Consider the following 10,601-nt stretch of genomic DNA (forward strand, 5'->3'; position numbering starts at 1 on the left):
AACAACTTTTTGACACTTTCAAACACAACATAAATAAACAAACAAAAATCAGCTGTGCTCGTAACTTCACCTTGCTTGATAATTATAAAATAGAACAGTTTGTCAGTCGTTACTTTTCAAATCTTTAAAATTTAATTCCCACTTTACATTTTTCTTGCGACATCATTATCACCTGATATCACCATAATAGTCAACAGTCTGGCATCGCTTATAAATTGGCGCACTATTTTTGACATTTAACAGCAAAATTTTAATTTGTTTACATTTTTTGTTTGTATTTTTATTTTTTTTTGCAAGCAAATTTAATAAAAATAAAAACAATGGACGATTTGGGGAAATTGAAAAAGAAAATTACAAATTCCTTTAAAATAAGTGGTTTCCTAATTAGATCCGAAAATAGTGTGTTCTTGGCTGAACAGTTGCTGCCATTTGAGGAAGATGAACGTGACAAATGGTTGACCATAATCACCGAAAACCTACAGAGTCAACGTTTAAAATCAGCTCATGTAGATAGAGCTGCTTTAGAAAAGGCCATCAATGAAATAAACCGTGTGGGTTTGGATGAAGGCGAAGCTGTATTTTCGGTGATAAATGCATTTGATATTCCTCGCTATGTTTACAATAAAATGAACAAAAAATTTGAGCTGGATCATGACAAAAGAGATATTTTGGCCCAGCCTTGTTTGAAGTCGGGACAACTGAGGCAGCGCTATGAAATGTTATTACAGAAAACTCTAAGACATGAGTTGTTTGCGCCGGCAGTTATTGAGAATGGTGTAACTTCCGAATCGAGAGCAAAGAAATTCAAATTGTTTTATTGTGAAAATCTCTTGGCCAATTCTTCGGTTGAGGAAGCTGTTGTTTTGGGTTTGTTAACTCAACTGAAGGAGGGCAAATTTTACATCGAAGATCCCACGGGCTGTGTTGAATTGGATTTAAGTGCGGCCAGATTTCATGCGGGCTTCTTTTGTGAAGGGTGCTTTGTCTTAGCTGAAGGGTCATATAATGGAGACATTTTAAAAGGTTGAATTTAAGATACATGCTTATAATATAGAATTTAAATACATAATAATTTTATGGCATTTCTTTTAGTGGACGGATTAGGATTTCCTCCTGCTGAACCGGCTGCCAGTAGTCGAGCCTTTTTTGGCACTCAAAACAGTTGGGGAGGTGACTCTACGAAATTATTAAAATATTCTACACGATTGCAGGAATTAGAGAGAACAAACACTGAAGCCACTATAGTGTTCCTCTCAGATGTTAGACTAGATGTACCGGTGGTTATGGAAAAATTACGCATGTTATTTGTGGGCTATGATTCCTGTCCTCCTGTAGCTATAGTACTCATGGGACCTTTTGCGGCCAGTGAAAGACAACATCATACCTTGAAACAGCACCTCAATGCCTTGGGCGCCTTGGCCAATGGTTGTGAACAGCTGAAAAAACAAACGGAACTTATACTAATACCTTCTTGTGAAGATCCTGCATCTCCCAACATATTTCCCCGATCACCTATACCAAACACCTTAGCTGCAGGTTTGCTTAAGGTATGGCCACGCACACGTTTAGCTACTAATCCTTGTCGTCTACAATATTGTACACAACAAATTGTCGTTTGTCGTCTCGATTTGATGGCAAAATTTTGCCGAAATACCCTTCATTTTCCACCGGATACATCGAAAATTGAACAACACTTTGCTCGTACTCTAATATGTCAGGGTCATTTAACACCGATTCACCCTATAGCCATGCCCGTGCACTGGGATTATGATGCTGCCCTGTGGCTGTATCCATTACCCGATTTAATAGTCATTGGTGATTCATGTCAAAGTTTTTCGACGGCACAACACGGTTGTACGGTATTGAATACCGGATCATTTGTCAAATCGAAATTCGCCTTTAAAGTTTATATACCATCGACAAGGACCATAGAAGATTCAGAGATTCCTGATCAAATGGATGAAGAATGAAGTTGTTTTTTATTTGTGTATACTACAATAAGGTTTTTAAAAATGGTAAATAAAAACTGTTCGTAAAAAATTTCAATCGATATTTTTTTGCTAAATTTGCTTAAAGTTCTTTGAAATAAATTTATTGGGCAGTATTTCATTACTTTAAATAAATTCATTGAAATATATTGCAGCGGGATTAACTAAAATTGTACGAGTATAAATTAAGATAACCTAATCAACTTCTATATTAATAATTGTTTGCTGTTGATAATTTTTAGTCTTGAATGGGATAAAATTGGATAAACCCATTTTTATACATATATACGAGCATTAATTATATCTAATTTCAACATGATATCGAGTTTTTCATACATATAACTGATATGTGTAAAATTTTGGTTCGATATATGTATATGAAGATTAATGTATATTTCGGATGTGGTCCTTATATGGGTATATGATTTTCATTACCTTAAAAAAATCAAATAATTTATGTTATCTGCAATATATTTACACAAAACTGTTAAAAATATAATCTTTTTAATTGGTTGGCTTAGATTTTAGTTTATAACTCTGGTTTTAATGTACCGATTTTCAATCAGACAAAGACAACCTTTTTTTTTGAAATGCTGGAGTTTATGTGTTTATTTTGGACGTGAGTGTTTTTCACACTGACGGACATAGTAGCTCAATTGACTTAAAATTTCATAAGGATCAGTAAAATATATTCTTTGTTGTGTTTTAGCTGAACATTTCTTAATGTTACACACGGAATTAGAGTTGGGTTGTTCATGAGCGAACAAGTTCAATTTAACAATTCATTCAAGTAAACAATGTGAAGTTGTGTTATTTTTGTTCGTTTGACATTTTTAAAATTTATATTTTGAAAAACGTTTTTAAATTACATTTAAGTTTTTTGAATTTGATTAAATTACAGTTTTGTTTTCTTCATTATTAACAAGTAAGAAAGTATGGTCGGTCAAGCCCGACCATATAATACCCTACACCAAGTAAATGAGTAAAAATATTTTTCTTTTAAAATATCAATAATTTATATTTTTGAGTGATTTTCGGAAGTGGGCCTTATATGGGGGCTATGACCAATTATGAACCGATCGCCATAAAATTAAGTCGTGTGATTTATGTCTATATTAAAGTTAATTATGTTGAATTTTGTGTGTATACCAACATTTTTAAGCGATTTATGCACGTTAAAGTGATTTTCGGAAGCGGGTCTAAATGGGAGCTATGACTAATTATGGACCGATCGTAACAAAATTTGGTGACATGAATTTTGTATATATAAAACTTATTTGGAGCGAAATTTGTGTAGATACATAGATAAATTAAACATTTATGACCGATAAAGTCCAATTTCGAGGGGACATTTGTATGGGGGCTAGGTGAAATAATGGACCGATTTCAGCCAGTTTCAATAGGCTTGGGCCTTGGGCCGAAGAAGTAATATGCACCAAATTTGATCGAAATATCTTCAAAATTGCGACCTGTACTCTGCGCACAAGTTTACATGGACAGCCAGCCAGCCAACCAGACGGACGGACAGACGGACGGACATCGTTTATTCGACTCAGAAAGTGATTCTAAGTCGATCGGTATACTTTAAGGTGGGTGTTAGACTAATATTTTTGGGCGTTACAAACATCTGCACAAACGCATAATACCCTCCCCACTATGGTGGTGTAGGGTATAAAAATCCTTACAAATTTTTTTCCAATAGCAGGTGACAACTGTTCGTTTTGTAAACAGCCTAAGAAATCGTTCAATCAATTAAAAAATCAGTAAAAATTACGATTAAGCACAACTTTACACGGAATGACAAACATATATATATTGTATATATTTGAGGGTATAAAACTAAGTATATTAATTTGTTTGAAAATTTCTTTAAGTGCAAAGTAGATTTTTAACCACTTACCAACACTATATCATTTGACAGAGTGCTATAAAACTAATCGAGGTTAATGTTTAGGATTTTTGTTGAACAAGAAATTTTTGTAAATAAAGACATATTTAAAGATTTTTTAATTAAAATACACTTGAAACATGTTTAAAATTACCAAAAGCTCTACACAATTAATTAAAAGCACATTGAGTAAGTTGAAATTGAATTAAATATATATAATTCATAAATTAATTGATATTTTTGTGTTTTCAAAACAGCTAGAAATGTCTCGTGCACGGCTAAATTATCGCTGGATCAAAAGTGGCGTGAGGAACAAGGTTTGCCAGCCAATCCCAATGAGTTTGGACCTCTTACTAATTTGCCCGATTATACATTTTTGGATGGTCGTCCCACACCCATGGGCGTGAGTATTTAATACTAGAATATATATGAGTATCAATTGTATCAATACACATTTTTTAATCCAATAGTCAAATCAGAAGAAACGCATAATTAAACAGCAAGAAATTGCCGCTAAAATTGTTACCATGAGCAAAGAATTGGATTCGGCCAAACAGCGTTACAAACAATTGCAGGAACACCAGCAAAAGGAAAGGCAATCGATTATGCAAGCAAAGTTAAAGCCCAAAGGCAAATATATGTTGGAACAGAAAAAGTGAGCAGCTAAATCTCTATGAGATGTTACAAAAATAAGTGTTAAGGTCTTTAAATGTTAAATATTTGTTAAATAAAATCAAATATACAAAATCTTATAATTATTTATTTTTATTACTCAGAATAGAAAGCAAAGAGCATTTGCACAAAGTATACAGAGGCGACACGGCAAAAAAATATATTTGTCTCTTTCGCACGAAACAATTTCAACTGGTTTGGTTTTGTGCTTATTTATATAGTTTGTTTTAACGCACTGTCTGTATTAAACCTCAAATTTGTTTTTGAAACAATTTCAAAAAGAGCTGATTTTAGTGTTTTTGAACTGTCAAATTTGACACCTCTGTATACTTTGTGGCATTTGTTTACATTTAAACATTTTGGAACTGGTAACACAAATTATAGCATAATCAGCTGTAAATGCCGGTGTAAAGTGATGCCACCTCATCGCTGGTCATATATATTTAAACAAAAACTCGAAAAGAAAATTAATTTTGTATACAAAATAAAAGTTCCTTTCGAATTTATATGCTATTATTCTAAAATATTGTACAAAACAATTATTTGTTTACTTTTTTTTTATACATTGCATGTGGCATCACTTAACTTTATAGCAAACCACACAGCTGTTTGTGACATAACCTCCTTCCAGCACAATTGTATTATTTTCCATTTCTCTTACAAACGCGTAGGAATTTCATTTATTTTCATATAAATAATTGGAAAACATGAATATAGCACCACTGTTTCGTACAGGCACACTGATTGTGAATCGTCAATTGGTGCGCCAATATGCCTTTAAGTCAGATTTAAAAATAAAATGGGTGAGACCTGAAAAAATTCAATCGATTGAACCTGCAAAAAGTGGTGATTGCAGCAAACTGCCACCCGTTAGCGGTCAAATGCTAATGAAAGGCTTTGACAAATCAAAGGAATTGGAAACGTAAGTTTTACTTTGTATTACTAAAAGTCGTTGTTAAAATTTTAATCATTTTAGAGCCGATGCCACGGTGCGATCTCTATTTGAATTGGGTAATAATCCCAATTATCATACCTCCGACTACCATCGTGAACAAATGATAAAAGAAGTCCAAAGGCATCCTTTGGATTACGGCTCCATGGAAGCAAAATGTAAATATTCTTTGATAACAACCTATAGTCTGTGACTAATTTTTATTTCTGTAGTGGCCCGCATGACCGCCTCGATACGTCGTTACCAAGAGTACATGGTGGAACATCCTCGCGACAAAAAACGCAAAGTTATTCTCAAGGAAATGATAGAGAAACGCAAAAAATTCCTTAAGTACCTAAGACGTTGGGATTACAGACGTTTCGAGTGGATTTTGGAGAAATTGGATTTGGTCTACAAACCACCACCAGTTGAATTCCACTGGATTACCCGTAAAGAATCTTTACAAAAGCTGACCGACTTACATTGTGAACAATTGAAACAGGAACGATTGGACGAGTATCGTAAAACATTAGAAGAACAACAGATTCCTTTTCTGGAGGATGCCATTAGAAAAATGGAATTTATACGCCAAGAACAAATAGATTTGGATATTCCCGTGACAATAACCACGGAAGAAATTGAAGATCACAAAAAACAATTGGAAGAATTGAAGCTCTTTAGAGAGGAGACCAAAGCTGCCGCGAAAAAAGATGAATTATTATATTAATGAATTGTTAGTTATAAATGTTATATTGAAATTGTAAAAAATACATTCATATATATATCGAAGGTATAATTGATTTTCACTTATTTTAAAGTTGAAACTTAATTTATTTTATCACGATTTGCGGTTAACTTCGATACGTGTTTTTACACAATGATTTATAAGGGTATATATATGAGTTTTTCATTCCGTTTCTAATTTCTACAAATTATATTTGCGACCCCATAGATTGATTTACATATATAGCGATATACGGATAATTAATTGAAATCAAATTTTTAAATACCCCAGATATTAGAAACCATTGCCCGGCACTAGTTCTTGTGGTTAGGTCGACAATTCCATGAGCTGCAAGATGTTTGGGGCTATATGCCAGGATACATTTTCAGCTTTATTAAAGGATTGGGGAGGGTTTATGGTAGTTAATCATGTTAAACTATAGAGGGCAGTACTTTTAATTATTTTCCAGGCGTTCTGACCTAAGAAATCACCAGGGATATGTAGTTCTTTTAGATATTTCGTATTTTCTATTATTTTCTAGCTTTACAACATTATTTTAAAGAGAATCATAATGGACCCATAGTCAACGAGTGAAAGTGCAATCTTTGTACACTGCCCTTCTAAACTAAATCTACAAAAACGGTCCAGATTCTTGGATATATCTCGAAAACATATTCTTCCTTACATCTTACCAAACGATAATTGTAAAATAATAAATAAAACCACATGTGCAATTTCGTACAAAGCTTTAATAAAAGCTCATTTCATTCTTTGTCTTCGCTTGCTTTAAAATTGGGATTTCATTTGGAATAAAGTGTGGACATCATCTTACTAAATATAAACAAGTGCATCAATGTTGTTTTAATTAAATTTCATATTATGTTTTTCTACTTTTCAACATTCTTCCTACCCTACTACGATCAACGCCTACGTTTGGGTGTAACTGAACGGGAACGGGTTGTTCTCTTACGGTGCGAACGCGGTGAACGTGAGTGTTTTCGTGTTGAACTGGTGTTACGATCAGTAACACCTTTGCGCTTAGTGGGTGGAGATCGGGAGCTGTGATTCGAACTGTGCGACTTAGAGCGAGATTTAGAAGAATAGCCATGATGGCGTTCAGTTGTAGTCAACTTTGATGTATCATGAGATCGTTTGTTTGTATTGCCATCACGGGAGGATGATCTTTTTCTTGTCGATGGTGACCTTGGGCTACTTCGACTGCGGGAACGCGAATATGAATGTTTTTTAGAGCGACTATCTTTTTCGGGCGATCTTGAGTGCTGTGACGAACTAGTTGCGGAGGAGGAGGTGGAAGAGGAAGACGACGATGACGATGTTGAAGAGGATGTTGATGATGAAGTAGAACTAGACGAGGATGAGGCTCTGGAGGATGCAAATGATTGTCGCCGTCTAATATCTGAACGAGTTCTTGATCTTGAACGTCTATTATTAGATTTTACTATATCATTTGAAGATTTTGTTGAAGTATCTTTTGAATTATCGTCTTTCACTTTGGGGTTTTGTGATTTTACTGATGGCAGAGCCTCCTCATCATCACTAAATAAATTGTATTTAGCCAAATCATCATCGTCGCCATCTTCTTCTTCATCCTCCTCATCTTCTTCTGCTACTGTTGACTTTTCCTTACTGAAATTATGTTTAATGCCACTTTCCTCATTATTATAAAAACTTTTTTTGTGTTTCTTTAAACGTCCAAACTCATCATATTCACTATCGGACTCCTCACGTTCCTTGTACTCCACTACACCACGATCATTATAGCCCCCACCAAATCCTATAAATATTTTAAGTAAATATCAAAAGTTCCATAGACTTCAGATTTTTATTACAATAAATTGTTTAACTCACCCGTTCTCTCTTCAACATCACAAAACTTAGGAGCACTACACATATTACAAGTTACGCGTCGAGCCCAGTTTACGTTGGCGCATTTATTACATTGCCAATCCTCGGCACTAAACAGTCCCCGGGATTTTTCCGCCGCAACTTTTCCAATTTCCGTACCCAATTTCTTTTTACTCGAACCACTACTTCCCACACTACTGCTGCGTTCCAAGCTGCGATCACGTTGACATTTGTTACACTGCTGACGGCGAGCGAAATTCGAATGACGACAGCTAGATATGTAAAAAGATTATACACAAAAATACACACATTGACCATGCCCGACAATGCCCCCACAATGACGTTTAGGGGTTAATAGTGTAAGCGCAAGGCATTCACCGAAAAGAAACGGGATTAAGTAAAAAATACATATTAGTGATTTTTCTTCATGTTTAGGTTTTATAAATAAATTATATGATTGATATTTAGTGGTTGTGGATTGATAAGCGCCCAAAGCACACGATGCTTTACACTCACGTTACATCGCCACAAATCCAATCACCATTATTAACACCACCGGCTCCGCTACCACCAACGCCATCACGACTGCTACTACCACACACATCTGATAAGCTGGAAGACATTTTTCTGTAGTGTTCACACAAAAATGCCTTCTTTTCTATAAATAATCCGCAAATAACTTTGCTTCAATTTAGATAAATTATTTTTTCACAGGATTTTTTCCTCTTAAGTGTTTTTTTTCTGCAAAATTTTCTATTAAATCTTTTTTCGCAAACTCTGACGCAGAGTCGTTTTTTTTTGTCGTTTTTTCTGTTAACAGTTGCAATAAAAGTAGTAGTAGAAACACTCCGACTCATTTATCACAATACTATAAATTCATGTTTTTAAACTTAATAATTGTATACATATAAACAAACGTTTACACATAGTAACAGTTCGAAAAACTCAATACATTCACTCTATTGCTCTAACGCTGCGTTTACACATGCAAGTATATTGATGAAATTTGAGAATTCGAATTATGCATTATCGAAAATACATCGAAATGTCCACAAGTTGCTTGAGCTTTTACACAAGCAATAAAAATCAGTAGAAAATAAAGGAAATATGAAACAAATCAAAATCAAAGTTTGACGTTATAGGGGTAAATATTGACAACTTTCCCTAGTGATTCTACCTTCTACAATTATTGTATCATGAAATTTTATTATTATTATGGAACAAATCAAGATCCGCGTAACAGTTTATATTTTCATTAATTTTTTTTCTGTTAATATTCACATTTTCTGTGTTGCCGGCCTTCGGCCGGGTGAAGGGACTTTTAACTCTGGTGTGTATCGAACACCGGCTTCGCTAAAATCACTTTTTCTGTATATCAAAATTTTCTGAAGTACTATCATATAAAATCAAAAAAGAATTTTTGGTTCACAATATTAATAAACTGTACCCTATTATATATCATATTAAAGGTATTGTGAAGCACTATTCAATGATACCCATAACGATCAGTTTGTTTTCCAAATATATGAGAAATGTACTATTATATGTATTGACTTAAAATTCATATAACTCTTAAACTAAGAGAGAGCAGGGAAAAATATTAACGTTTTCGTGCTTCTAATTATGAGAGCTATCAACACCAAAGAAATTATAAAAATGCAAACTGTTTCGCTGATCTTGATTTATACCAATATTAGTAACAATCTTATTCATAAAAACTAATGAACTTGGTATTTTTACGAAAACGATAAGCATTAGTGAAAACCTATTGGAATTGCGATCTGCAATTTCCAATAGGATTTCTATGTAATTGAGATCTGGAGATAGTGCAGGCAAATTCAAAACACGTATTTACCTTATTGTATAGTAACCTAGAGATGTGTATGGGGTCATTGTCATGCTGGAAGCTCCAAGCTAGGGGCATATTTTCCTCAGCCATACCATAATTTAAAATTGATCTGATCCGATTTAAACCAAAGTATCTTTTATGATATAATATAATCATAAAAAATAAATAAAACATTTTGTAACCGTTTGTACTTGCTATAGCCTGAATTTTATACTTTCTATCAATTATTTTTTACCTTCGTATCGAAAATCTCACGCAGATTAAAATATGATCTAAAAAATTAAAAATAACCATACGGTATAAACAACAAAAAAATAGAACAAAAATGTTCTCAAGAAAAATCGTTTAATAATGTTTTTTGGTCTAAATTGATATTTCTCATATTTAACAAATTTTTTATATTACACTGTTTGGTTAATAAAGAATTTCCATGTATCATTAAAATGGTCTATATCTTCGCTAATTCATTCAGTTTCTTGATGTTCTGCAACCTATAACAATTGATTTTATTTACAATAAACATATTTAAACATTTGCATCTATTTCTTCTTCTGTGTTCATTGGAATTTCGTTAACTGCACCAAAAATGCTTTGACTCATGTCATATCCACATCAATATTTTGAAATTAAAAATTGAACTTCATCTAACATATGAGAAAATAGTTTACTTGCAAGATTTACTT

At 33.5% G+C, this 10,601-nt stretch overlaps 4 protein-coding genes across 4 annotated transcripts; 3 read left to right on the forward strand and 1 right to left on the reverse strand.

The window, feature by feature from the left end:
- The first annotated feature begins 244 nt into the window (after positions 1 to 244).
- Positions 245 to 2,050, forward strand: DNApol-epsilon58 (DNA polymerase epsilon subunit 2). The gene is made up of 2 exons (XM_065513417.1): positions 245 to 1,023; positions 1,093 to 2,050. The coding sequence occupies exons 1-2, from the start codon at positions 321 to 323 to the stop codon at positions 1,968 to 1,970; spliced, it is 1,581 nt and encodes a 526-aa protein (XP_065369489.1). The 5' UTR covers positions 245 to 320; the 3' UTR covers positions 1,971 to 2,050.
- A 1,886-nt stretch (positions 2,051 to 3,936) lies between these two features.
- On the forward strand, positions 3,937 to 4,623 carry mRpL52 (mitochondrial ribosomal protein L52). The gene is made up of 3 exons (XM_065512590.1): positions 3,937 to 4,065; positions 4,134 to 4,279; positions 4,347 to 4,623. Exons 1-3 carry the CDS (start codon positions 4,017 to 4,019, stop codon positions 4,533 to 4,535), a joined length of 384 nt encoding a protein of 127 aa, XP_065368662.1. The 5' UTR covers positions 3,937 to 4,016; the 3' UTR covers positions 4,536 to 4,623.
- A 555-nt stretch (positions 4,624 to 5,178) lies between these two features.
- Positions 5,179 to 6,268, forward strand: bonsai (28S ribosomal protein S15, mitochondrial). Its single transcript, XM_065511455.1, has 3 exons — positions 5,179 to 5,470; positions 5,525 to 5,658; positions 5,713 to 6,268. The coding sequence occupies exons 1-3, from the start codon at positions 5,256 to 5,258 to the stop codon at positions 6,204 to 6,206; spliced, it is 843 nt and encodes a 280-aa protein (XP_065367527.1). The 5' UTR covers positions 5,179 to 5,255; the 3' UTR covers positions 6,207 to 6,268.
- A 664-nt stretch (positions 6,269 to 6,932) lies between these two features.
- LOC135960991 (zinc finger Ran-binding domain-containing protein 2) lies at positions 6,933 to 8,802 on the reverse strand. Its single transcript, XM_065512423.1, has 3 exons — positions 8,586 to 8,802; positions 8,073 to 8,341; positions 6,933 to 7,998 (listed from the first exon to the last, which is right to left on the reverse strand). The coding sequence occupies exons 1-3, from the start codon at positions 8,690 to 8,692 to the stop codon at positions 7,124 to 7,126; spliced, it is 1,251 nt and encodes a 416-aa protein (XP_065368495.1). The 5' UTR covers positions 8,693 to 8,802; the 3' UTR covers positions 6,933 to 7,123.
- Positions 8,803 to 10,601: the final 1,799 nt, after the last annotated feature.

The sequence above is a fragment of the Calliphora vicina genome, chromosome 5, assembly GCF_958450345.1.
Source record: "Calliphora vicina chromosome 5, idCalVici1.1, whole genome shotgun sequence".
NCBI classification, from domain to species: Eukaryota; Metazoa; Arthropoda; class Insecta; order Diptera; family Calliphoridae; genus Calliphora; species Calliphora vicina.

Excerpts from the sequence above, each read along its gene's own strand:
- DNApol-epsilon58 (XM_065513417.1), top strand. The coding sequence starts at position 321 with ATGGACGATTTGGGGAAATTGAAAAAGAAAATTACAAATTCCTTTAAA. Across the intron at positions 1,024-1,092 it reads TAATGGAGACATTTTAAAAG|TGGACGGATTAGGATTTCCT; the intron begins GTTGAATTTAAG and ends CATTTCTTTTAG.
- mRpL52 (XM_065512590.1), top strand. The coding sequence starts at position 4,017 with ATGTTTAAAATTACCAAAAGCTCTACACAATTAATTAAAAGCACATTG. Across the intron at positions 4,066-4,133 it reads ATTAATTAAAAGCACATTGA|CTAGAAATGTCTCGTGCACG; the intron begins GTAAGTTGAAAT and ends TTTTCAAAACAG. Across the intron at positions 4,280-4,346 it reads GTCGTCCCACACCCATGGGC|TCAAATCAGAAGAAACGCAT; the intron begins GTGAGTATTTAA and ends TTAATCCAATAG.
- bonsai (XM_065511455.1), top strand. The coding sequence starts at position 5,256 with ATGAATATAGCACCACTGTTTCGTACAGGCACACTGATTGTGAATCGT. Across the intron at positions 5,471-5,524 it reads AAATCAAAGGAATTGGAAAC|AGCCGATGCCACGGTGCGAT; the intron begins GTAAGTTTTACT and ends TAATCATTTTAG. Across the intron at positions 5,659-5,712 it reads CGGCTCCATGGAAGCAAAAT|TGGCCCGCATGACCGCCTCG; the intron begins GTAAATATTCTT and ends TTATTTCTGTAG.
- LOC135960991 (XM_065512423.1), bottom strand. The coding sequence starts at position 8,692 with ATGTCTTCCAGCTTATCAGATGTGTGTGGTAGTAGCAGTCGTGATGGC. Across the intron at positions 8,342-8,585 it reads TGGATTTGTGGCGATGTAAC|CTGTCGTCATTCGAATTTCG; the intron begins GTGAGTGTAAAG and ends TTACATATCTAG. Across the intron at positions 7,999-8,072 it reads TGATGTTGAAGAGAGAACGG|GATTTGGTGGGGGCTATAAT; the intron begins GTGAGTTAAACA and ends AAATATTTATAG.